At 58.5% G+C, this 26315-nt stretch overlaps 1 protein-coding gene across 1 annotated transcript in view; it reads right to left on the bottom strand.

Annotated features, from left to right (window-relative positions):
• The window catches only part of BSN (bassoon presynaptic cytomatrix protein), an 85156-nt gene that overhangs the window by 6865 nt on the left and 51976 nt on the right, over positions 1-26315 (bottom strand). Inside the window, exons 3-5 of the mRNA XM_079935236.1 lie at positions 15011-15895; positions 7345-7815; positions 247-6897 (exon numbers count right to left, since the gene is read on the bottom strand). Of these exons, the coding sequence (XP_079791362.1) occupies positions 247-6897; positions 7345-7815; positions 15011-15895 (8007 nt within the window). The remainder of the gene's footprint in view (positions 1-246; positions 6898-7344; positions 7816-15010; positions 15896-26315) is intronic.

The following is a 26315-nucleotide window of genomic DNA, read 5'->3' as shown; positions in this document are numbered from 1 at the left end:
AGTTTCTAGCAGGGTCTAGATGGCTGTGGTGGCCCAAGTGTGTGTGTTTTGCCCAGGATGTCCTTGCTGGGCTGCGGGCTCCACCGGATGTGCATCGAGATGTGCATCCGTTCCTCGACTCCTAGCTCTGGGCCTCTGGAGCTGGAGGTGACTCCACCCCCACCCCAGGAGACGCCCCTCCCTGTGGGGCCCCCCAGGCTAGGCAGAGACCCCTGTCCCACCCTGGACCAGCCCCTGTGCCCATACCTGGCTACCCAGTCCCCCCTGGTGCTGGTAGAGGGAGAACCTCTCTTTGGCAGACTCCTCGGCGGTGGGGCTGAGGGGCTTAGGGTCAGACAGGGACCGCTGCAGGGTCTTCATGGGGCGCGGCAGTGTCTGCTGGCGGAGAGCGCTGTCAGCCGTGAAGTGCTTCTGGGGACTCACGTGAGCCTTGTTCAGCCTCTCACTGGAAGCAAAGGAGGTGTCCAGGAGCCGGTGTGGGGAGAGGGGTGAGACTGGTGAGTAGAGGACCTGGGGGGACTTGGGAGGCTGGCGGCTCACAAGCTGTGAGAGAGACTCCGGGGGCAGGTGGGCCTGGTATCCAATCTCCAAGGGATCCGGCTTCTTTTTTTCGAATCTGCCCAGGGGCCCTGGGGTGACGATCTGGATGCCAGGCAGGTAGGGGCTGATGGCAGTTGGCCCTACAAGCTGCGGCCCGGCCACACCCTGGGCCTGCCCATCTGGCTCCGTCTGGCAGGCCAGGCTCTCCCCACGCCCAGTCTTCTCTGGCGCCGATATGTACCTGACGATCTCCACCTTGGGGTCGGTGGCAGCTGTGATGTGGATGGCTGGAGAGACTCTGGGCAGCTGGTCAGGCTCTGTCTGCACAGAGCAGTCGCTGATGGTCTGGATGCCCACGCTGCTCATGGCCCTCACGGCGGGGGCGGCAGTGGATGATGAGGCAGTAGCATCGTGCTTGCTGTCGGAGCCAGAGTCTGAGTGGCGAGAAAGACGGGACCTGCGGCGGCGCACTGGCTGCTCCCACTCGGCACTGTCCTCGTCGTCCGTCTGCACGCTGCAGTCAGCACTCCGCCGTGCCCGGCGCCGCCGGGTCAGGAGATAGCGGCCCTCTCCATCCTCATCATCCGTCTGCACGCTGCTGTCTGCAATCCTCCTGACCACACAGGGCTCAGGCCCTGACTCTGGCTCGCACACATCCCGCAGGCGTGGCATGGAGTGCCGCTTCTTGATACCACTACGGCCTGCCTCCCACTGCTCCTCAGTCTGCAGCGACATGTCCGAGGCGGAGCTGGGGAGACCCCGGTGCAGCACGGGCTCACGAGGCTGCCCAGGCCCCTCAGGCCCAGGCATGGCAATGAAGGCTGCGTGGGTCAGGGGTGGCCAGTACTGGCCATTCTGAGCCAGCTCTGTGGCAGCTGGGGGAGGCCCTCGACCGGGTGCCTCACAGGCCACAGGGAAGGGAGCCTTCTGCCGCTGCTTCTGTTCCTCCAGTTGCTGCTGCAGCTGCTGCTGCAGCTGCTGGATCTGCTCCAGCTGCAGACGCTGCTGTGCTAGCTGCTCCCGCTGCAGTGCGAACTGAGCCTGCCGTTCCTCCTGCTGCTGCTGCAGCACATGGTGCTTGATGGTCTGCAGCTCCTGCAACTCCCGCTGCACCAGCAGCTGCTCTTCCTCGCGGTGCCTCTGCAGTTCCACACGCTCCCGCTCCAGCTCCTCCTGCAGCCGCAGCTGCCGCAGCTTTTCTAACTCCACCCGCTCTCGCTCCAGCTGTAGCAGCTGCTCCTGCTGCTTCCGCTGCCTCTCCTCCTGTGATGCTTCCTCCTTCTCGAGCCCTGGCCGGCTGAGGGCCCCACTGCCGCCCCCAGGAGCAGCATCTACCGGCGGCTTCTGGCCAGCCGCTGGGGCTGGGGCTGGGGCTGGGGCTGGGGCTGCTACAGCCTCCTTGACAGCAGCAGGGGTGGCTGTGGAAAGAGGCTCTTCCCGAGCAGCCCCTGCTGGCAGCTCTGGCCTTGGTGGGCCCCCAGCCCCTGGGGCCCTGGCAGCAGCAGGCTTCCCCAGGTAGACAGGACCCTCAGCAGGTGGAACGCTGGAAGCAGTGGGGAATCTACTTGGTACAGGATATCGGTATAGCCCTGTGGGCCCAAGAGGTACCCGGGGGGCAATCATGGGCATGCGTGTCAGGCTGGCGAGTGGCACGGCTGTGACTCCTCCGGATGCATAAGGCCTGTACATGCCACCACGCACCATGGGCCGCAGTACTGAGGCAGGCTGGGTGGTGATGGGCAGTGTTGCAGCAATTGGAGTGTTGATAGTCGAGTAGATCATGCCGTCGGCTGCACGCACAGTGGCTGTGGATGGCAGCAGCTGTCTGATTGCTGTTCCCTGGCCTGCTGTAGGCCTGTACTGGGCCAGGTTCCCAGGACTCGGGTGGCCCTCCGGGAAGGTGGGGTTCCCAAGGAGGCCAGGTCTGAGGGGAGCCAGACCTTGCGGGGCACTGAGCCCTGGCTGGGGCTGATACTGCATGAGGTCGGGGCCACCACCACCGCTGCCACGCCGCCCTCCGTACTGGTCCATGGAGTTGAGGGCAGCACACATACGGCTGATCTCACGGGCCGTGGTGGCGCTGTACTGGGCCAGGCTGGCCTCCTGGAATCCAGCTGCATCTCCCCGTGGGCCATACCTGTGGTCTGAGTAGATGTTTGACACTGAGCTGTAGCGCCGCATGGGAAGCGGGTGAGTCAAAAGGTCTGTGGGATGACGTAGGTCCGTGAATGAACCATACTGCAAGCCCTGCCCAAGGTAGCGTCCATCTGCAAAGCCCAGGCTGTAGGAGTGCTTCAGTGAGCTGAGGTCCATGGCCGAGTCTCGTCCAGGGCCCTGGAAGAGGTGACCAATCCTGTGGGTGTGGTAGTTGAGGCCAGCCTCAGCCAAATTGGTGTCGGACATAGAGGAGTACAGCCTGCCAGGGAGGCCCTGTGGGTAGGGCCTCTGCTCCTCATGGGGCCCAGGACCCCCGACCACCTGTGCCCGGTAGGTGGGGGCCTCGGGAGGCTCAGGGTCCCGGGGACTGTAGAAGGGGCCGCTGCTTTGGCCGGGTGGGGCAACATCTGCCACACTCTTCTCAGGTGCGCTGGGGGTGGGGTGAAAGGTACCTGTACAGCTACTGCCAAAGGGGAACTTGTAGACCATATCACAGCACGCCAGCTGGCTCTCGGGCCTCATCCCAGTGAGGTCCAGGGCACCTGCCGGCTCCTCTGGGAGCAGTGTGGTCACAGTGCCTGCTGTGCCTTCTCCCATCTGCACCACCACTGTATGTGGCTTCCTGGCACCTGGCAAGGCGTGTGACCGCAGCTCTGCGGGGGTGGCCCGATGGGGTTCGGAACCAGGCTCTGGCACTGGGCCTGACTTGAGGCCAACACTCTGGGCAGTGCCCACCTGAGTGATCAAAACATCCCTTCTGGCCAGAGGTGCCACCTGGTTGGGCAGGTTATACCTGGCAAACTTGGCCTCCCTGGGTCTTCCTCGGGGCCCACCACGGTAAGGGGCTGTCTGGACTGCCTGCTCTACCTGCTTGACCTGGGCCAGGCACACGGGGCTACCCGCACCCTGGCCAAAGTCCAGTCGGCTCTGGAAGGGGTCTCCATAGACCACAGGCTGCTTCTGCTGAGCCATGAGCACAGATGAGGCCATGGTGATGCTCACGGTGGTGGCGGTGCTGAGGAAGGCATGGGTCTGCTCCTGGGCATTGAGGTTGATAACCAAAGGCTGTACAGCGGTCGACTGCCGTCCTGGGATTGGATCCAGAGCAAGGCCGTACTTCCTCGCTTCCACAGCAAGAGAGGTCAGGTCCATGCCCTGGTCAGTGAGGATGATGGGCGTGGGCTTGATGGCTGTGCGAAGGTCTACCACGGCACTGCCAGGGGGCCTGGGGCCGGGCTCGACCCTAGATGTTCCAGGGACAGAGGAGATCCGGCACAGGGAGATGTTCTCAGCAGGGAGGGCGCCCCAGCTGTATAGTGCCAGGGGCCCATCTGCACCAGCACTGGCTGCCCGCGGGAAGCCAGGTGGCCCAGGTGGCTCTGGGGGCAGCTGAGGTGTTGTCTGGCTGTAGCTGTGGTCGGTGGGCTGGGTTTCAATGGGTGAGCACACTGGGGAGGTGGAGGCACTGGCATGGACCATCTTGGTCTGGCTGGAGGCATCTGACCCCAGTGTGATGACCATAAAGGGGGCATCCTGAGGGGACTGCTGCCGTACCAGGTGAGGCGTGCTGGGTCGGTGTGGCGTCTGTGTGCCCTGAGCCACCGTGGGTGCCGGGCTGGGGGCACCAGGGCTCCGTGGCATGTCCAAGGCAGGGGTCGGGCTTGGCGTCTGTGTAGAGAACTCTGCTGTGGCCCTTGGGCCCAGCTTGCCAGGGGAGAATGTGGGACTCTCTGAGGGAGAAGATGGAGAGAGAGGGGGGCTGGAGCCTGCAAAGTAGGAATATCCCCGGGAGGTCTGCGGGGTGCCACTCTCGCCATCACTCACACTCAGGGGCTTCTCTCTGGCAGCCCGTCCACTGACAGCAGGGCCACGGGGGGCCTGGGGTAGCTCCTCAGTTTGAGACCCATAGTTTGCAGTGGTTGGGCTCTGTCCATAGCTGTGGCCAGTGGAAGAGAGCAAAGGGCTGCGCTCAGAGCCTGCCGGGGAAGTCGGAGTCATGTACCCTCGTGGCAGGCCAGCTGGACAAGGAGCCGCAGCTGCGGAGGCTGGGGTCCCAGGGCCCTGGGCAAAGGTTATGCCTACTTCCTTGGAGGCAGAGCTGGGGGAGGCAGGAGAGCTGTGTAGCTTGAGGGGGTCCTGAGGCTCCTTTGCAAAATGCTGAGTAACACGGACATCGGGAATGACTCGGCCCCCACTGCTGTCAGAGGAGGTGGAGGTGGAGAAGGACACAGGGGCGGCGAGCTGGGTGGGACTGGTACCAGGGGTAAGTGGGCCGCCATTTTGTTTCATTGGGTCCATGTACGCACTCTCGGCATTTAGAAACTGCTTCTCCTTCTTCTTGTCCTCAGCAAAGGCCAGGTCCCGTGAGGAGGCCTGATGCATGCGGGCAATGCTTTGTGACGTCTGAAGGATCTCCTGGTACACGGCTGCTCCCAGGCTGGCTGGCGTGCCCTCCGAGGCCGGCTGAGCAGCCCCACCATAGTCATGGTCTGGAGTGTCCTGGTATTCGAAGGAACCCTGGCCCCGGGGGCCTACGGGCTGAGAGGGGCCACCATGGGGCCCACGGCCCCCTGCTGCCTGGCCTTGTTGCCGCTGGAGCAGCTCGGCCTTCCGCATCATCTCCTCATAGGCCTCCTCAGCGCTCTTGAGGGGCCGGCCGGAACTGGGAGTGGTGGTGCTGCCCAAGGGTGTCTCGGTTGGAGAGTAGAGGGACATGAAGGTGGGCAGGTTGTACTCACTGCCTGACTTGTAGAGCCGAGGGGGGCCCCCATCCAGGGCTTCAGCCTCCGAGTCAAGGGAGGGCGAGGGCGAGTACTCGGAGCAGGAGGAGCGATGTAGCTCCTCCATCTCGGCCGCCTGCCTCAGCTCCTCTGTGGGGGAGGCATCCTCAATGGGCGACAGGTTGCTGGGGGGGGTCTTGGAGCGCTCACGCCGCCGCTGGGCCCGCAGCTCCTCCTTGTCACGCCGGGTCTTGCGGGCCGTGCTGCGGATGCGCTGCTGCTCCACCTCCCGCATCTTCTCCTGCTCGCGCAGCAGCTCCTCCTCTTCCCGCAGCTCCTCCTCCTCTGAGGAGTCCTCGATGGTGGGCAGCAGGGGCCCATGCGAGCGGTGCCGGGCCTTGCGCTGCTGCTTGGCTTCTTCCAGCCGCTGCCGGCGGCTGGGGCTGCTGTCACTGTCCTCCTCCAGCGAGGACAGGGAGGTGGGCGAGGTGCCCGAGGTGTAGCTGGGTGTGGAGGCCGGCAGTGTGGAGGAGTGCTCCCCGCGGGAGCGGTCCTCAGGCGAGCCCGTCAGGCTCTCCATCTCCAGCTCGGGCTCCCGGTCCAGGCTGGGGTCAGGGCCTTGTCCCAGGTCCAGCTCATGGCCGTAGCTGCCCGTGCTATTGAGCTCGATGGTCTTGAAGCGGCGGAGCCCGCCCTGCAGAGCCCCACTGCCGTCTGCAGCCTCTGCTGGGCCTCCCTCGGAAAGCAGCTCCTCATAGCCCGTGGTGGCGTTGTGGGGCAGGCGCCTCTTGGGCAGCGCTCCCTGCTCTTGGCTGGGCTCGGGCCTGGGCCGGGGGCTGCCCTTCTGCGAGCCATGTTTGACGGGGCCGTGCCTCGGGGGGGCAGCGTCATCCTCCTCCAGGTTGTCTTCTTCGGCACTCATCTCCAGGATCTGCCGCCTCATGAACTCCTCATCAGTCAGTTCTGCTGCCCGGGATGGGGGCTGGGGCGGAAGAGGGGACAGGCCACCCTCACTGCTGTCCTCCACATAGTCATGCCTCAGCTGGCTGCCGAAGTCATCTGAGGACTCAGCTGTGTCCTGCTGCTCCCTCCGGCGCCCCCACTCCAGAGAGTCTTCTTCCTCCAGGATATCCTCCAGCTCCTCATCCGAGTTGAAGGCCTCGGGCATGATGGACAAGGAGTGGGGCCGCCGCTTCTGCTCCTCACCACTGCCGTAGCGGGGCTTTCTCCGCTCACCACTGGGGGCCGGGCCCTGGGCCTCCAGCGAAGGCCTCATGCTGCTCCCCACCTTGTGGAGCTCAGAGGGGCTGGGCGGGCATGGCCCTGTCGCCCCTGCACTGTCCAGCTGTTCCACCTCCTGCTGCACAATGCCTGTGATCTCACTCTGGGAGCTGGAGACACCATCGGAGGAATAGCCTGTGTCGCTGAGGCTCTGCGGGCTCCGAGACAGGTCCTGAGAGTAAGGCTTGCCCACCGGCTCCTGCAGCAGGGTGAGAAGCAGACACTGACTCCCCATGGCAGACGGCTCGTGGGGGGAGTCCAGCCCTCTCCATCAACCCAGGGCCCTGGGGAAGGGTACCTCCACCTCCCGGGGGATCAGGGCCCGCCACCCACTCCATTGCTCTGGTCTTGAATAACCTGCAGGTTCCATGTCAAACCCCAAGCAGCCCCAGGTTCTCAAAGAGAAATTTTACTAAATCTGCTGGTAGCAGAACCCAGCAAAGCATCCGATAAGGTGTCAGACACAGGATCGGCCTAGAACTCACAGGCTCTAGGCCCTCTAGGGCCTCATCTAGGCGTCCCTGCTGTCCTCTGTGGCCCCAAAGGGCCTGTCCCAGGTCTACATCCCAGTCCCGCAGGGAGCTAAGCCCTTCTCTAGATTGCCCTGCCTGAAAGCTAGGATCCCTGGGAAGTAAATGAGACTGACCTCCGCCTCCCCACCCTTGGGGGCTTCTGGAACCCCTGCCTTGACGACGGGGGTGGCAGGTTCAGTCCTCCGCACCCCAGCCTTTGCTTTAGGAATCCCAGGGGGCAGGGTAGTCTCTGGAGGTGGCTTCAGCACCGGCTCAGCTTTAGCTGGGACTCCTGTCTTCTTTTCCTGGGCACTGCTCGGGGTCCTGATGGGTTCAGAAGCCCTGAGGGGCTTGGCTTGGGGACTAGCCTTGGTAGGAAGGGGACTGGCCTTGGTGGGCAGGGGACTGGCCTTGGCAGGCGGGGGGCCTGATGGCTGGCCCAGCCCCGGTGGCCCTTTCTGCTTCGGAGGGGCTGTTCCAGCTGCACGGTGAGGGGCCCCTACAGGGGGCTGCTGTGAGGTGGGCAGGGTCAGTGGGGTCGGCTCTCCCAGGCTGCCCTCCAGCAGCCGCTTAGTTTGGCAGTTCAGACAGAGCCACTCGGTTTTCTGTACGGAAACGAGAGAGGAGGAATTTGATGAAAATCACAAAGACACTGAAGTACTCAAAGATTATTCCTGTGACTATTTCTGTAACCTTAAGGAGGAGAAAATCTCCCAAAGCATGACACTAAAGGCACGAGGAGAAAAAGACTGATAGGTTTGTTGCCCCCAAATGACAGATGCCCCATCCTTCAGAGGCATATGTAGAGTTAAAAAGACAAACCCAAAGGAAGGGTCGCTTCCTTACCCCATAGAGAGCTTTTCACTTGGCCTGAAAAGGAGGAGAACCTGTATGAGATGGGAGGCTACAAAAGTAGCAGTGTCTGGAGAAGAGGGGGCACTGGGGACTCACCCCCAGGGCGTGAACAGCTTCTGGGAAGGGTGCAGAGTCCCCCAGGTGAGAGCTCCCGCAGACCAGGAACAGCATCCAGCAAGGATCACCTCCCAGAGGCACTGCCCCGCCCCAGCCTCCACGCTCTCAGGCCTCAGATACCATCCTTCTCCACCCCCAAGTAAGGGCTGTGCTGGGAGGGTGCAGGCTCATGGGGCCAGGGGAGGCTGTCTGGGGGAAGCCTTGCTTGGGGGTGGGGGATGGAGCTAAGCAGTCCCCTCTGTTCACACCCCCCAGCCCAAGTCACCTTGTCTTAGGCCAGCAAAGACGCCCAGGCGAAAGCCTCCTCCTGCTCCCCCGGCCTCTGGGCTGTTCTTCCGACGGGACCTGTGTGTGCCAGCCCTTGGGCCAGGGGCCCTGCTTCCTCCAGAGTTGGGCTGGGATCAAATCCTCAACCATCAGTCCACCAGTTTCAGGATTACCCTCTCTGTGTCAGTCTAAGTGCTGGGGACTGGAGACATAGCCATGATTAAGACGGACACACAGGCTGGCATGCAGCCTTCTTGGAACCCAGAGCCCCAAAGAGGTCATTCTGAGTATGACATGGGCATCAATGGTGAATTTCCCAGAACACCAGAAACCAAGTCTAACTCCCCAGGTCCCACTGTCTGCACAGGGAGAGGGTCAAGCATCCCAAGCCCTGAGCAGGTGATTTCTGTAGCAGGTCAGAAGCTGGCAGAAGCATGTCTCCCAGGAGCCTCCTCCAGGGTGAGGGCTCCTCCTTGGCAAGACTTGAGGCCCTGTCCTGGCCCACGAGGGAGGGTTGGGCGGGGAATGAGAGTAACAGCACACACCTGTGCCTGCTCTCATCCCAGGGATGCAGAGCCTCGGCACCCCTACTGTCCTACTGTTGCACATCGGGGTGCCAAGACACTCAGGCTCCCACCAGCAGCTTGACCACTAGGATGGGGCATCAGGGGAACCAGAGGACACAGAACTACAAGGTCAAAGAGCCAGGGACAGGGCAAAGAGGTGGCCCTTGGCCCTCACCAGCCCAGAGTGGGTCAGCATCCTCAGCACCCTTACCACGCACACTGCCCCTAGGCCCAAGTCAGACCCTAGCCCACCTGGCAGAGCCTTGGAAGCATGGCACCTCCAGGATGCCTGCCCTCAGCCTGGCATCCACAGGCCACCATGGCAAGTACCGTATCAATGATTCTGCCCTGATTTCCTGCCCACAAAGCTACACACCACATCTCTGCCCTGGGCCCCAGCAGAGGCCAGGTCAGGCGGGTGGCAGGGCCTTGGTGTTGATTGAGTGACAGGTCTGCTCCACAAACTTGTTACTCAGGGCCTTGAGACTGAGACTCTCAGAGACTCTCAGACCTTCCCTGAGACTGGAGCTCCAACTCTGCCTGGAGGTCCAATTCCACACACAGGTCCTGAGCAGAGGGGCTCAGCTATGGAGTGGGACCCTTCAGAGGTCCTGCAGGTACTCACCCTGTTCCTTGTAGGGCCTGGCTCTAGCACCACTGCTGACTCCCCTGGACCTTATCTGATGCTCTGTGTTTCCCCCATACAAACTCCTATGAACCTTATCTGATGCTCTGTGTATCCCCAATACAAACTCCACTTGCTGGGCCTTGGGCTCACTTGGTGCCTAGGGAGAGTGCTGGATGGGCTGAGCCAGGAATCCCATCCACGTTCCCCCAGCATCACCTGAGGTCACAGTGGAACTCCCTCCATGTCAGAGAGGACTGTAAGGTGGCAAAATGATCCTAGAGAAGTGGGAGGGGTGTTAGTAAAGGCCCAGAGAGAGTTCTGGAAATGAGCGAACAGCCCCTTCCCTAGCCCCAGGATCAACATGATGGGGTTAGGATCTGGGCCTAGACAGTGGGCTGGCCCAAGGCAACACTGCCCTGACTCCACCTTGGGTCCATGCACACAGCCATCCAGGTTAGGCCTCTGAAGGTTCTGTCATCTACTTTGGCTCACCTTGCTGGCTTGGCAAGCCTCCGACCTCCACCTCTGGCCTGCAGATCCCACCCCAGAAGTAACAGTCCAAATGAAGCAAGGGCACCTTGGAAGGGTGGCCTGGATGGAGGCGACAGACCTAATGCCAAGAGCTCAGAGGCAGCCCCTGCAGTGGCCTGCTTACCTGAGCCCAGAGGCCCAGCCCTCAGCAGAGCATGTCAACTGTGGTCACATGCTCCCTGGGGTTTCGTTCCTTCCCACGCTTACTCACAGAGGCAGCCAGGCTGCAGAAGGGGCTGCCCAGCTGGCCCTCTTGCTCCTGGCTCTGCTATAGCAGGCAGTGAGGGAAGGAGGGAGGGAGGGAGGGCAGGCAGGAGGAGGCATGTGAGGTAAGAGCTAAAAATAAACCGCTGAACTAGCTGCTGGAGGCCCTTCCCCAGCCCTCTGGGGTTGGTGGGAGAAGGGTACAGGGCACTGGGGACACTAGAGGTGGAGCCAGGGGAGACCTGGCCAAGGCTGGGGATGGGATGGGAGGCAGGCTGTGCCTGGGGGCTGGAAAGCAGCTGCAAACTGAGGCCCTGCCTCCTTTATTCACGTTGCTCTCATCTCTGCCCCTCACTTCATGCCCCCACCCCCACCCCGCTCCTTCATTCCCTGTTCATGCATTCCCTCTCCCCCTTTAGTGTTTACCCCCCTCATTCAATCATTCACTTGCACATTCTCTCTCATACTCTCCCTCATCCAGCCCCAGCCCTTGGGGAGCTGCTGCTCACTGGCCCCTTTTCCTATCCCCTCTGACAAGTGGGCAGGGGACAATCTGGGACATGGGGATGGACATGAGAGGCTCTGATGACCATTTCTGCCTTGCCTCCCTCTGTCCAGTTCCTTTCTGGGGGCAGGAAGGTAGGAATCCCCCAAGGGCTATCGCCACCTAATAACGGTGGGAGGCGTAGATGTGCATACCTTCAGATGGAGCTAGGTGGGTTCGGGGCGAGGCAGGGGAAGTGAGTTATCTGAGAGAGTTGGTAGGGTACCCCACAGGCGGGTGAGACCTGCTACCTTCCGGAATCACTGGCTGCTGTACCTCATGGGCCAAGAGAGCCCAGCGAGGCTGCATTGGAAGCTGGGCATCCTCCCTGCACTGTCTGACACAGCCTGAATGACCCTGCAGAACACAGTCTCTCTGCATGTGGAGCTGGCCTAGGTTACAGCAACACCGGACTGGCTGCCTAGCCCAACATACCCCCAGCCCCACTGCCAGACCAGGGGCAGTGGATGAGAACTGAGAAAAGGATGCCCAAAGGTTAAAAATAAAAGAGCCCAAGACTTGCACACTGGACCACAGGCATGGCCATCGCTGGTGCTGCTGTTCCTCTACGGACCCTTGCTCTGCTCTTCCCTGTCCCCAGACATGCGTAGGCTCCCCTTTTTGGGACCTCTGCCTCCGATAAGAAGAATCGTCCCTGATATCCCCAACGTTTGCCTTTATGGTTGGGCTGTGCTCTCCTCATGCTCCAGCACCAAATGTGTCCATTCCCTGTGGCCATCCCTCATGAGAAGAGGATCTTGCACTGGCCACGGGGTCAATTCATACCCAGGTAGTAGGGGCTGGTGGGGACTCTTTCTTTCCCGTACAGAGACCCTCTTTTAGGACACTCTGGTTCCAATCTCCTGGCTCAAGGGCTGACTGTGTGTTGGACCTTGCACAAGTATCTGAAGTATGGCATCTCACCTGGTTCTCACAGAAACCTAAAAGGGAGATCTATGGCCCCCAATTCCACAAGGGAGGAAACAGGCCTCCCTGAGATCACTACCCCACAGGCAGACTGAAGCAGGTCTAGAGCAGAGGCAGCCCCCACCCCAAATAGGCCCAGCCCGTCCCACACATCACAGGTGCCAAGCCCTTTGTCCAGGGAGGCCTGACTTCTCAAGGCCACGGCTGGTATTTTGGCAATTATAATAAGATAAGAAACGGGCAGTGTTACTGTAACAACTCCAACTCCACTAATTTCTTCACAAACTCTATTTTGAACCGAAAGCCAATTAAAAATTAAGCCAGAGGGTACTATTATCTTTCAAAAAGATAAATAGGTAAAAAATTTGGAATCAACAACTGTTAATCATGAAATGACTCACATTTTATAGCACTATGGTTAATTTTTCAGAGAAAATTTCAAAGGGAAAAGGGATCTAGTCTTATTGCCTCCTCCATCGTATGCTCTGGACTCCCTCTTGAGAAAGAAGGTAAAAAGGGTTTTACAGCTCAGAGAGTTGGGGTAATTCCCACCCTGGCAGCCCAGACAGGTGGCTCCAGCCACAGGTGGAGCCACAGCAGGTCTAACAGGTCTAGGGGGGAGCTGGCCCTCCCTCAGGCCCCCAGCCTGCATGCAGACATGCCTCATGCTGTGCACAGAGACAGCCAGATGGAGAGAGACAGCCAAGGCAGACCTACCCCTCCACCTCCCTCCCAAGGCAGGATGTGTCTGCGCCACCTGCTGAAAAATCAGGAGCCTCTTACCAAGAACACACAGGGAAACACAAAATTGCTCTAAATGCCAAGTGGCCATTCACTGAGATGGGACCAAAGATGGCCCATGGCCTGGTTAAGAGCCTCAGCTGGGAAGGGCAGGGGAGGGGGACACACCAAGCACCAGCCCTTCCCCACCAGCCTCCCCAGGCTGCCAGCTTGCACCTCTGATGGATGATGGTGGCACAGTCTCATGGTGGGAACCACGGGAGGGGGCATGATGGCTGCCCATCCACACTTTCCCCAGGAGCAGCCACAGGCCCTCTGGGGATAGCAGCATTAACAAGCAGAGCCATGAGGAGAAAGGAGTCAGAGAAGCTGGGCTATCTTCTGACTGCTGTTAGGAGCAGGAGGCAGGGAAGCAGAAGCTGCGGGTAGGGAAGATCTAGGACCAGGACGCCCAGCAGCTTTGCCATCAGGCCCATGGAACCCACAGATCCTGTGGAGGCAAGGGTGGCCCTGGCCAAGGAGGTGGCAGTGGGGCAGGACATGGAGACAGCAGGACATGGAGGGATTGGGGCAAGGGGCAACGCTAGCTACCGAAGGGCAGAAGCTCCAGGGGCCAGGGAGGCAACAACCAAGCCTCTAATGAGGGGCTGAGATCAGAATCCAGACCGCTCACCCAGAGTCAGCATGTGACTGAGACACTCCTGTTTGGGCAGAATTAGCACTTCCCCTGGCCTGGCCCAGAGGGCGCTGAAAGGAACTGTCAGGAACATTTATACTCCTGGACAGAGACAGTTTTCCCCTCCTCTCTGCACATCCTGCTTAATGAGGAAATGTGGGCCCGGAGGTCCCTCGGGGACAAGGGTCCTCCAGGCTGGGCCAGCTCAACAGTCCAACAGGGTTCAGTGTCAGGCTGCCCCACCTGGCAGTGGGTGTGTGCCTGGCTCCAGACTGGAGCTCCTCTGGCCCTGTGGTGACCCCTTGGTGCCCCCTCACCTCTCTGGGCAGCCAGGCCAGCCATCCTCCAGTGAGCCACTGGACCTAGGGCTTGGGGAGGTGGCAGTGAGGACCTGGAGGGCATCACATGAGGCATCACACGAGGAGGTCACTCATCTTGCTCAGGCTGCTCCTCCCTATATGTTGGAAAATATGGCCTGTGGCGGCCAAAGTAGTCTTCCTTATCACAGTGGGCTGCTCCCATGGAGGCCTGGCCCAAGGCAAGTCAACAAGGCGCCACAGAGACCATGACTACAACCACACACTCCTCTGTTGTCTCTGGGCCAGCGGTGGTCTGCATTCCACACTCTGCCCAACCACCAGTCACATATGGCTTAGCCCAGGGGCCCCAAGACTCAGGTGGCTACCGTGTGCAGGAGGAGTGGGCTTGGCTTGACATCTCCTGATATGACACAGCTGGGGACACATCCACCTGCCAAGATGAGCCAATCATAGACCGCAAGGGCACACACGGAACGGGACACACCCAGCTATGGGCAAGGCAGCCAAGGTAGGGGTCACATGGATGGCCCTGGGCAGGGTGGAGTAGATGAGGGCAGGGGCAGGAGCAGCCTTCCGGCCCAGGCTTGTCCTGCTCTGCCAGGGTGCCTCCGCACCTTCTGAACCTCCCAGGCTGGGCTCCAAGCTTCAAGAGAGCACCAGGCCTCCTGCTCCCTTCCACCCAGCTCTGCACGGGGCCCAGAACCCTCCTGTGGAAGAGGGACTGCAGAGAGACAGGCCCCAACCCCAGCACTCCCTCAAACTTCCCTCTGGGTAAGAAGAGCATCTCTGAGCATCCCCACAAACAGCCCCAATGAGGGCTAGGCCCTGCCACAGGAAAGTATGTGGACCAAGGACTGTGGCTTTGACAAGCAGATATCAATATCCACGACCTCAGACGAGGGGATGAAGGGAGGACACTGCCTGGCTGGGCTGCCCCGCTGTAAGAAAGCCTTCAGCCCTGCCCTGGGCATGGGGGCACAGCCCTCTGCCTAACAGCCTTTCAACCCCTGTGAGGGTCACAGACTGAGGGCAGGGTACGACTTCAGGTTCTTCCTGCCTGCGCAGCGGGGGTTGGCATCATCCATGAGGGCCATGCCCATGATAGCCAGGAATGGGGAGGCCGGTTCAGGGCCTCCTGAACCTGGCTACCTCTGGGACCAGCCTCAGGGCACTGGTCAGCCGATCAGAGGCAGCGGGCACCATTATTCTGTCCACTGTGCCAGTTAATTCTCTGAGTGGAATGACAGGCCCAGGGCAGGGACAGGTAAGGGAGCATAGACTCTCTGCAGCTGTGTAGGGGCAGCCCTGTGATTGCTACAGACCCCGATTTCTACAGCCCTTTCTGGTTCCCATGCCCCCCCATCACCCCAGGCCTTGGCCCCTCACCAAGGCCCAAGGGAACATGCTTGGTCCAGCTCTCTTACCTCCACCAGGTGGGGCGTCGGGTTGAAGCCACACAGGTTGCACACCTGCAGTTTGCACGTGGTGCAGGTGTTATAGTTGGCGGGGCCCTTGCTGTCCACGTTGAGCTCAGCTTGGCACAGTGGGCAGGTGGCCCTTTCCTTAGGCATGGTCTTTGGCTTGGCAGCAGCCTTGGCCACTGCCTGGTGTTCTGCTCTGCCATGCTTTGGACTGGTTGTTCCCCCAGTTCTTGCCAGGGCTCCAGGCCCTGATCCAGGACCTGTTTTAGCTCCAGGCTCAGTTTTGGCTCCAGGTGCTGGCCCAGACCCGGGCCCTGAGCCTGGAGGTCTTGGGCCAGCCTGCTTGCTGGCATCGCTGAAGACGATCTTGGGCGGCCCCTTGCTGGGGGCAGCCTGGCCCTGGGGGTCGGCCTCAGGCTGCACAGACATGAGGGTGCTCGCCTGGGTCAGCAGCGATGCACCAAGGCCAAAGAGCTTCCCAGTGAGGCCCTCCTGGGTCGGCTCAGCAGCACCAGGCCCAGAGGGCGCTGTGGTGGCACTTTTGGCCGGGGCCTCTCCTGCAGGTGGCCTGGGCTCAGCTGTGGAACGCTTGATGGGGAGAGGGGGCTGAGGAGACACCCTCCCCACCTCCAGAGGGGCGGCTGCTTGGGCAGGCCCCGGCACTGAGGTGGCTCTGGCTGTCTCAGCCTGGTGGGGGCCAGGCTGTGGTCCCCCTGGGCCCCATGATTTCTCTTGCTCCGGCTTCCCCAGGGGCTGTTTGGCTGGGGAGTGGACTGGAGACAGGGCTGGGGAGTGCAGCTGCTGCTGGCTCTTGGAGCGAGGCGCAGTGGTCATGTCCATCCCTAGAGCCCTCTGCATCTGGCAGTTCAGACAGAGCCACTCCTTCACCTGAGGAGGAAGCATCATGGTCATCAGGGTGGTCAGGACTGGGGGTGCCCATGGTCCAGGTCATTGCAGCCCACAGCAGCCAGGGCCAGCTCCTAGCACAGGCAGGGGAACCAAGCCCGGCTCCGGTGTTTCTGGGCTGCCAGGAGGTGGGCTGAGGGACAGATAGCACTGCCCTGCCCTCTAGGAGCTGCCAGGTGCGTGGAGCCGAGCAGAGGCAGTCACACACTCCCTACCCCCAACTACCAACACACTGCCTGCCAGACTGCCTGCCAGGGTCCTCCCCATGCATGCCACTGGCTGTACCTCAGACCTGCGTACATCATCCATGTCCACATCCCGCCTCACCAATCCATGCTCCCATCCTCCTGGTTGGATGACCCCAAAAGCCTCCAACTGGTCACTTTCTTTCCCCTGCTGCCCCCTTCAGGCTGTTTCCACACAGCCGCCAGAGTGACCTTTTGAAATATAAACCAGGAGGAAAAGCATGGCCCTAGAACAGTGCCTGGTATGCGATAGGTACTCAATAAAAACTTGCAGAATGAATAAAGAAGTGAAGAGTAATAGGTACGAGAGGGAGGCATAGAAAATAAAAAGAAACCATGATTCCTGTCCTAGAGGAGCTTAGAGTCTAGCTGAGGAGACAAGATATAAATGAGAAATCTTGAGAGCAAAATAAGTGAGGGCAAAGTAATGCAATGTAAGTGACGTAAGTAGAACAAAAATACCTTTTGCTTTCTTAAGGAAGAGAAATTTTTTTAAAGAAAATGGGATAATCTGTGCCTCCAGAATAAACAAGGCATGTGTTGCTGTTCCCACGATGGACGTGTAGTTTCTCTCTGTCATTAACTCCTCCCTAGGACAGCAGGCTCATGACTCAGGTTGGGCCAATCACTGGTTGCAGCTAGGGGTGCAGGGATGGGCATGTGACCTTGCAAACAGGGCCAATCAAGAGTCCTTCCATGTTACTGGGTGAGTGAACAACAGGAGATAGGCTCACTCATCAGAAGGACGTAGCCTTGGAGTGGTCAGTAGCCTTCTTGCCCAACATGCAGAGAGGCACTAAGGATGAAGTCAAGAGACAGTTGGAAGCGGAGGTGAGACAAAGAGGAACGAGCAGAACTGATGACTTTATTCAATTCCCTGGATCCAGCTCTGCCTTAAGTCTACCCTCGGACTTCCAGTTACATGAGCCAATATCATCTTCCTCCAAAAATCCACATACAAATCAGAGAATGTCATTTACAGGCTCAAACCCCTCTAGTGAATTCCCACCACACTTAACCATGGGAACTCTTTACTGTGACCCATGAGGCCCCCTATCTACCCCAGCCTATGCCTCTCTCTGGCCTCCTTTCCTGCCCTCTCTCCTTTGCTGTCTCACCCCAGACACGCCGGACCTCCTGTTCTGCCAAGTGGTCCTCTGAGCTCTCTTCTGTAACCAGGGCCTTTGCACTCACTCTTCCCTCTGCCCCCGGGTGTTGCTAGCTATGCAGGTCTCAACCGAGTATCACTTCACCAACAGGGGCCTCCCTGGCCACACAATCGAAAATACCTGGGACTTCTCTAGTGGTCCAGTGGTAAAGACTCCACGGTCCCAGTGCAGGATGCCCGGGTTCAATCCCTGGTCAGGGAACTAGATCCTGCATGCTGCAACTAAAGAGTCCACGTGCTGCAACTAAAGATCCCGCACGTGGCAACGAAGATCCCGCATGCTGCAACTAAGACCCGGCACAGCCAAATAAATAAATACATAAATAAATATTTTTTTAAAAAAGAAAGAAAGAAAATACCTCCGAAGCACTCTGTAGGTAATCACCCAGTTTATCCTCTTCACTTATTCTTTCCCAAAGCTTCTGCTACTTTGTCCCTTTGGGTGTCTCCTGTATCCTTGCCCCAACCATGCGCTCTTGTTTAGGCGGTCTTGGGACAATGCACAGTGTGTGGCACAGAGCAGGGATCACTCCAGAAATACTTGCTGTAGGATTAATCCTGACAACCTATTAATAGGGGCATAGCTCTTGCAAGGCTGCAGCCATGAGAATGGAGATTCAGCATCCCATGAAGAGGCTTCTCCTTCTCAACCAGAAAGGCAGAGGCCAAGTCTGCTCATCTATGGTTGAGCAGCCAGAGTCTTTGAAAGCACCACAGTGGCCCAGTTGCCAGGGAAAGGTCCAGTCTGGTCCCTGGGGCAGAAAGTTCCTTCTGCCCACCCTCAGGGGTGCCTCCAGCCCTGCTCTCTGCCTTGAGGTCACAGGGCTGTGCTGCTGCCGCTGTGGCTGACTTGCCACAGTTTGGAAGCCTGGGCTTGGTTGCCTTGCCCAGCAGCCCAAGAGCAGCATCCAAGGAGTGGGGAGAAGACTGCACTTTGATGAGTACCCCCTGGCACCCTGCACCACACAGGGCATGTTCGCAGGCATTCTTGCATTTTATCTTCACGGTAGAGAAAAACAAGGTCTAGTGTGATTTAGCCACCAGCTCTCACAGTAGCCCAGCTTGGAAGTGGCACTACTGGCAAGACTGGCCCTGCCAGCCCTGCCCAGCTCCTGAGCTGCAGGTTGCAGCCTGTGGCCTTTTGCATGTCTGCCTCTTCTGCAGACCGCTTAGCCTCACCCAAGTCAAGTCATGGGTCTAGAAGTTGCCCCTGCGGAACTCAAAGACCAAGCCTGGCTCTAGAAACCATAAGAACAGTGATGCCGCAGCACTGGGGAGTGAAGCCATCCCCCAAGCCGGGAACTGTTACCTCATCTAGATGCTTTGAAGACCCAAGGCAGTTTTGTCTACCTTTGGACAAAGAAAGCTACAGAGGAAACAATCTGTGTCCCGGGGACTCAGCCCAAAGACTCCTTTAGAAAAGTCATTTTTGGCGAGGGTGATGGGGGTTCACTCCCATCAAAAGCGGGAGCTCCCAGGGGCAAGCTGTTTTGGCTCACCCTCAGAGGGACCCTGGGAGATGATTACCCTCTTGAGGGGAGGCCTAGGTCCTGGTCCAGGACAGCAGCCACAAACTCAGTTCCTGTGGTGGGTGCGCAGCCCACACTGGAGGTCCCATCTCTGCAGCATGCCCTGAGGTGGGACTTCCCAAGAAGAGGAACCTGAGAGGTGAGGCTCTTTCTCCTGGGACTTCAGGGTGACCCTCCTTTGGGTTCTGGACAGGGTTGAACAAGGGCCTGTGCTAAAACTCCTGCACTCACCACCAGAACCTTCACTTACCCAGCCTCCATCACCCAGGCTGTCACAGGCGTCTCACCTAAAATAGAACCTCTCCAAGAAACAGCTAAAACGCCCCTCAGTGACTCATATCCCAGATGGGCGTAGCTATTTCTATCCAGCCTCTTCCAGACGGCAGGAGCCGTGACCGTGCCCTCCCCCAACCCCTCCCAGGCTCAGGCCCAGGCAGATAGGGCCAGCACACAAGGCCACCCAAGGAGAAAGCTGGCTGGGGGATCTCTCTGAACCCAGCAAGACTTCCCTCTCTGCCTCCCCCGTGGAACTTCAGAAGCTTGCTGGGAGGGGCTCATCCTCAGCCTCTTCCTCCCTCCTCCAAGGTCCTTACCCTGTGTTAGGGGGATGGAGGCTGTCCACTGGGTAGGGAGGGAGATGGCTGTGCACCACCAGCCCACCTGCCCACCTAGGCTGGGTATACATGACCAGGCCTGGGGCAGCTCCCCTGGCTCTGGAACCAACAACAGCGAGAGTCTTCCTCGGCTGGACACAGTGTCTGTGGCTCCTGGGTACCCTCCTAGCTGGCTGCCCACCAGAATCAGAGGGCATGGCCTTCTACCAGTGTGACAGGGAACCTCTCTTAGAGTCTTGTTATCAAATATCTCCATAAGCCCTTGGCCCATGGCCAGGAGATGGGCAGGTCACAGACTTCATGTCCCAAGATCCAAAGATGGGGCTAAGGGGACTTCCCAGGGCTACTCTGAGGTAGATGGTTCCACCTGACATCAGCTTTGGTCAAGCTGATCCTTCTTGCCAGCAAGGGGACCCATTGTGCCATCTCAGAGGCATAGAGGCCCCCGCACCCAGCCCAGTGGGGGTCTGAGCAGCAGTGGGGATGGGAAGGCTCAGCGTGGTGTGCAGCCAAGAGCTGGTCCGCAGATGCGGGAAGGAGAAGCTACAGGAACATGGTTTCCCATAGGGAGCCAGTGCCTGCTCTGCCAGGAGCCGGCCAGAGATTCAAAAAAGCAGGCCTTGTGGGTTCCTGGCTCTGAAGGGACTTTCTCCCCGAGAAGAGCCTTTCTCAGCTGCTCCCTTACTTGCACTGGTCAATCACAGAAGGGCAGTAAGGCAGTGCAGCCCACCAAGGATCCAGAGGCCTGGGACCAGGCTGGGGGCTCTGTGAACCACACGTCTGCGTGGCCTCTCCCTGCGGCTCCCTCCACTGGGCTCTGGGGCAGGAAGGGGAGTGGGGAAACTTTGGGGGAGGGGTTTCTACATCTTTCCCACAGGGGCACTGGTGGCACTGCACCTGCCACCCTGCATCTCAGCCCCAAAGGGTGGGATCCAGCCTTGCATGTCATATTTGGCCCCAAAGGATGCTGCCCAGGGAACTTGCTTCTGCTCCTGGGTGGGGCCTGCCGCACTGTCACCTCCGTGGCTACCAGGAAGCTCTGAGGGCCCCCAGCAGTAACAGGTTCTCTTTCCACCATCCCCTCCCACGTCCCCACCAGCAAGGAAGGAGGGTGGCAGACGTCACTTAGCCTGCCTTCCTGCAGAGAGCAGTGGCTTGCCTCCGAGCCCAGCCCCGCCTGGGAGAGCGGGCATGCAGGGTGTCAGATCACTGCACTGACATCATGCCTGATGCTGCATTCATTCTTTTTTCCATTTTGGTACAAGTTGAAACATCACAGGAGCAGCTTATAAATGAGCCTTCCCTGCTGGTGCCAAGTCTAGAGATTCCTGGGAGGGCCCCTCCGTCCAGTGTGACCTCATGCTCTTCCAGGCTGTGAGTCACTCGCCAGGCCTCGACAGGAGGCACATAGCCCACTGTGTGCTTGGAAGAAGGGTGGGCCTGTGCCCTCGCACTGCCCCTAGCATTGGACACATCACCTGCCTCATCCAGTATCTAGCTGCCCCAAGTCTGCCACCAATCTGCTTGGCCTGTCAGCTGGTTGACCTCAGGTTTAGGGGCAGGTACCACAGGGTCCCATAGAGCAGGGCACATTGATCCAGAGCTGGATCAGCCAGGCCTGGCCCACTGGGGAAGCCTGTGCCAATCTCATCAGGTCAGGACCCTGAGGGGGACCCCGGGAATCTGCCCAGCATCTGAGGCCAGGATTTGGGTGCTGGAGGCTGAACCCAATTGCTGCTTGGGGCTGGAAGGCCTCACTAGCCTGGAGCTCCATGAAAGGGAGAGAATCCATCCCCTTGCTGATCCTCCTCCCGATATCCCTCAACTCCCCACCGATCCTACCCCAGACGGCCTCCCCTCCCTCCCAGGCCTGTCCACTGTGTCCTATAAAACCTCCTGTCCAGGACCGAGCCAACTCCCCTACACCCCATCCCCATCCCCCTCTTGGACCCCAGACGATCTCTCTAGGAGAAGCTGCACTCCCTGGATTTCAGAATGTGGCAATGCCTCACCTTCTCTTTAAACTCCCTAGGGCCCTCGGAGCTCAGCCTTTGGCTTCCCCACCCTGTTCCCCTCCTGGCTCCTGCTGTCTTCCAGGACCCCTCATCAGGCCTCTAGTCTCAGAAGTCCTTGGCCCTGGCCTCCCAGGCTTCCACTGCACTGACTCCCACAGTCACTGGCAGATGGCAGCCACCCGCTAACCCACCTGACACCTCTATCCCTCAGCCTCACCCTCAAGCTTACCCTCGCCCAAGACTGTCTCTCCTCCCAAACTACCCCTGTGCCTGTCCTCCTCCAGCCTCCAGATCACCTCCTAGGCCTCCCCACTGCAGCGGGCCTGGGGCCTTGTGGAGACTTCCCCCACCGAGCCTCTGCTTTCTGTTCGTCCATGGGCCCTCTGCTTTCGCATCCCTTCCTACCCAGCTAAATCTATGGTCTGCCGATCCTGTCACACTCTGCTCAGCGTCTGTGCTCTCTTGACCTGTGTCTGCTCCAGAATTAGATCCAACTGCATACCTTTTTCTCCGGGCCTACACCTGAACAGCTGAATGGGTACCAGGCAAAGGGGCTCCACTGTAAATTAACTTATGTCCTAGCTTCTCCCGGGCCCCCCAGCTGCCTTGTTAACTCACTCCATCTCTCCAGTTAGCTCTTCTCCACAAAGGCTGGTTCAATTTCTCCATCCCCATCCCTGCCTGTCATCTTCCCCTGCCTTCTGGATCAAATGATGGCCCTGCTTCCAGTGTCTCAAAAAGGAGCCACATAATAGGATGCCTCCTCCACACTCAGGATCTAGACCTGCCTTTTCGGGGGCCCCACTCTTTCAATCATGCCCCATCTCCCACAGGCCTAGGCATGGCTTTCCTCTCGGAGCTCAGACAGCACCACTGTCTCCTGCTTTTCAGAAACCCTCTCCTGCCTGCACACCTTCCCTAGTTACTGTCCAGGCTCTCTCCTCTCCTTCTCAGCCAAGCTTCTCGAGAGTTGACCACATGGATGAAGCTCAAAAAACACTGTGCTGAGAAAGGACTTACACAAAAGAGTGCATTCTGTATGATTCCATTTATATGAAGTTCTGGAATAGGCAAAACTCATCTACGGTAGATAAAAAATCACAGCAGCAGTTGGCCCTGGAGGAGGGATGAGGATGGACAGGGATGGGGCCTGAAGGGACTTTCTGTGGTGACGGGGATGTTGTCTGTCTTGACTGGAGGGCTTTGGGTGACACAGGTGCATGCTTTTGTCAAAGCTCACTGAATGGTACATTTAAGCTTTGTACATTTCATTCTATATAAATTTTACCTTAAAAAAAACCCCTTAAATACTGATCTCTAACTAATGAGAGGCTTACTGAAGTGTTTAGTGGGAAGTATACCGATGTCAGTATATGGCTGTGAATCTCCAAGGTCTCCAGTCCTGACCTGCCTGCACGCCAGGGTCTTAGATTTGTCACCCTATTGCACTCCACTTGGGTGCTCACAGACAACTCCAACTTGACACGACCCAAACAGAAGAATTCTCCATCTCCATCTCCTACCCCCATGTCCACTACATTTCCATAACCTGTCTGTTTAGCCTCCAAAATACACCAGGAATCTGTCACGGTTCCCCTCCACCCCATGACCATCTCTACCCCAGCCCCAGCCTGCCTCTATAGGCTATTCTCCACACAGCGGCCAGAGTGTGGGGTGTGTGTGTCTGTGTGCTATTGTTGTATACATATACACCTAGGAAGGGGAGTAAAACAAACATAACATAAAATGTGCCATTTTAGTCATTTTTAAGTGTAGATTCAGTGGCGTTAATTACATATATGATGTTGTGCAACCATCACCATTATCTATTTCCAAAAAGATGTTTTTAAATGCATACCTTACCTTCCCACTGCCATCATCCAAAACCCTTGACATCACATCTGGAGCCCCCAGCAGGACCTGCCTGCCCTCTGGACCTGGCTTGCACCCCGGCCCTCACATGGGCCACGTACTTCCCCTCAGGCCTCCCCTGCCTCCACCTGTCTCTGGTCCAGCATCAGTCTAACATCTGCAGTCTAACCTCCCCTCCTTGTAGAAGTCCCCAAGAGTCTTGTCACAGCATCACAGCAAGTCCCACCAGCCCTCCTCCTGGTCCTCCACAACCCTGACCCCCAGGTGTGGCTGTGTGTTTGCGGGCGTGGTTACTGGTGAACGAGCTGCCTCTCCCTCTGGCCCGGAGGCTCCCCAAGTCTGAGCAACACATCTGCTGCAGCTCTGCCTGAATCTCCAGTGTTGAGGACAGTTCCTGGCTTATATATGGACTCAAAAAGCATTTGTGGAGGGAAGAAAGGATGAGAGAAAGGGAGAGGGCCACCCTCTGACTGAGTAGATACAAGCGGGCCTGCTCAGGCCGAAGTTTGAGCTAACAGACAGCAGAAACGGCAGAACCAACAGGTGACCAGCCAGCAACTGGCTACTTTATGGAGCTTTCCTCCTCTGCCTCTTCCTGCCTCTGGACCCCTGCCTCTCCCCTTCTTGTCCCTTCTCCCTGCTTCTACTTTATTTCTCTCTTTCTACCCTTTTCACTCCATTCTTTTTCATGCTGTTTTCTTTTGCCCTCACATACAAAATCAAGTGTTTTAGGAATAAAATTTCGTATTTTCTGTTCTGATTTAATTTTACATTCATTCTTAGATAACTTTACAGCCCCCTTCCATAGCTAAAAGTTAAGTGCCATGCCTGACAGCCACAGCTATAAAAAACTCCCACTCCTGAACAGCCACCTCTTCTGCCTGCCCCCAGTGGCTCTGGCCTCCACCCCGTAGTGGCCCAAGCAAGGCGGCCAAGGGGCCTAGTTACTGGGAGCAGGGACTGACAGCACGGCTGGCTGCCCAAGGCTGGCTGAATCTTGGGGGGCATTTCCCTACTGGCTCAAGAGATTGTTTGGGTCAAAGTGGCTACTGCCAGGCAAACCACCCAAGGACTAGACGTACAGAGGGGAGAAAGGCCTCCCAAAGGGCCCGCCACCTGGAGATCCATTTCCTCTTTGTTTGGAGGTGGAGAGGGGAAGGCTGGGCCCAGGAAGGAGGAGGACACCTCTGCCTCTCCTCAGCTCACCGCTGATCCATGTCCTTCTAACACCTGCTCCTCTTTCCTCAGTGGCCCAGGCAGCAGTGTGGCCAGGAGGGAGCAGAGGGAAGGGGGCAAGGCTAGTGGCTGCAGCAGAGGGATCTGTGCTGCACTCACAGCACCACCCCCGAGCCAGATGGTGGCCCAGCCCTTGCCGGAAAAGAGTGGGATGCAGGCAGGAGAGGAAGAGGCTTGTGGCCACTGCGTCTCTCTCTCCCTTCTCCACACCACCCACCCGGGTAAGTGCCTAAGCCCAAGGCTTGCCAATGGGGTGGGAATGGGGGAGGGCACAGTAGCTTGGTCTTGGCGTCATCTCAGCAAAGTCTAGACCTTGGAACGGGCGAAGAAAGACCATGATCACTCTTCTGTAGTTTTCTTAGAGGGGCTTATAAGCAATTCTGACTAGAGCAAGGGAGGTTGAAGGCACATGGGCTGTCTGGACCTGGAAGGCTGGGGATAAGGTGGCAGCTCTGCTGCTACCCACAGCGGTAGAGGGTGGGCCTCCCACATGCAGGCTACAGCCTCACTTTAGGTGCTGCTCTGAGAGGATTCTGCTGATCCGACCGGGAAGCACAGGCGTGCAGTCAGCACTGCCTCTGCACAGCACTCATTCCTGTGATGCTGTTGCTAGCGCAAGGACAGACTCCACTGAAGGAGTTCCAGGCCAGGATGTGCTGCTGGGGCTGCTCTGAACAGGGCAAGGAGGCCCCTGAGGGGGCTGACAGAGACAGGCCATGCCTGCCCCCAGCCACGGCTTGTCCTCTCCAGGAGCTCACTCCCACCCCGCTGTCCACCCCGACCTTACCTTCCCCCTCCACCCAGCTGGCTCCTGGCCACACCCATTTCCTTCCCACAGCTATCAGAACAGGTGGCTCTGTCCCAGAGGAGAAAGGGGTGGCAGGCATGAATGCTGAGTTACCGAAGAGCAGACAGGTGGGCTAACGTGGCACGGAGCAGGCTTGGGGCATCGGCAAAGCCACTGAGACTGGTCCCTGGACCCTGCTTCTCCTTAAACATTCGGGAGGTTTAAGGTACTTGTGTAAGAACCCACATCCAGGGAGAGAAGAGAACAGTCTTCCTGTCTTTTCCCCATCACTGGGCAGTGACTTGGCTTAAATGCTAACACCTCTGGCTTCCTGGTCAGTGTGTCCTCACAGGGAGGGTCTTTTGTGGGTGGTGAGAAATGTTCTGACCCCACAAGGAAACCCCCAGTCTTTTGCCATGGTTTCAAACAGGCTAAATTATTTACCTGCCCTGAGCAACCAGGGCTGGAGATCTCCAGGAAAAAACAGCCTCCACCACGAAGAGTGGCCAGGATAGCCCTGCTTGCTACGAACCATCCTCAGCCCAAGCAGAAATGGACTATGAATAAGGAGAATGGGGATGGGAATCCTTGGGGTAAAACTGGAGACCTAGCTACTGGTTCTGGGTCCCCAGCTCCCTTGCTCCAGAATGAATCAGAATAAACGAAGACTTGGTCTCCTCAACTGTAAACAGAGGGTGCTCTGAGCTGCTCCCTGACTTCCATGAAATCTTAATGTGCTCCAGGCACTCAGACCCCCAGCAAAGTGCATGGGCAGGCATCTTCCTCTCAAGGCATCACAGCCTTGAGAGCCAGCCAACCCGGGCACGGGCAGGACAGCAAGTGCCACATCTGTGTGAGTGTGGTACCCATCCAGCAGCCCCTGGGTACACTGGCCAGAAAGCAGTGGTTCCAGATCTCAGACACTATTCTGGCCAC

The sequence above is a fragment of the Stenella coeruleoalba genome (genome assembly GCF_951394435.1).
Source record: "Stenella coeruleoalba genome assembly, chromosome: 10".
NCBI lineage: Eukaryota > Metazoa > Chordata > Mammalia > Artiodactyla > Delphinidae > Stenella > Stenella coeruleoalba.
Note: the sequence above shows the minus strand (reverse complement) of the source record. Positions and strands in the feature narration are given on the sequence as shown.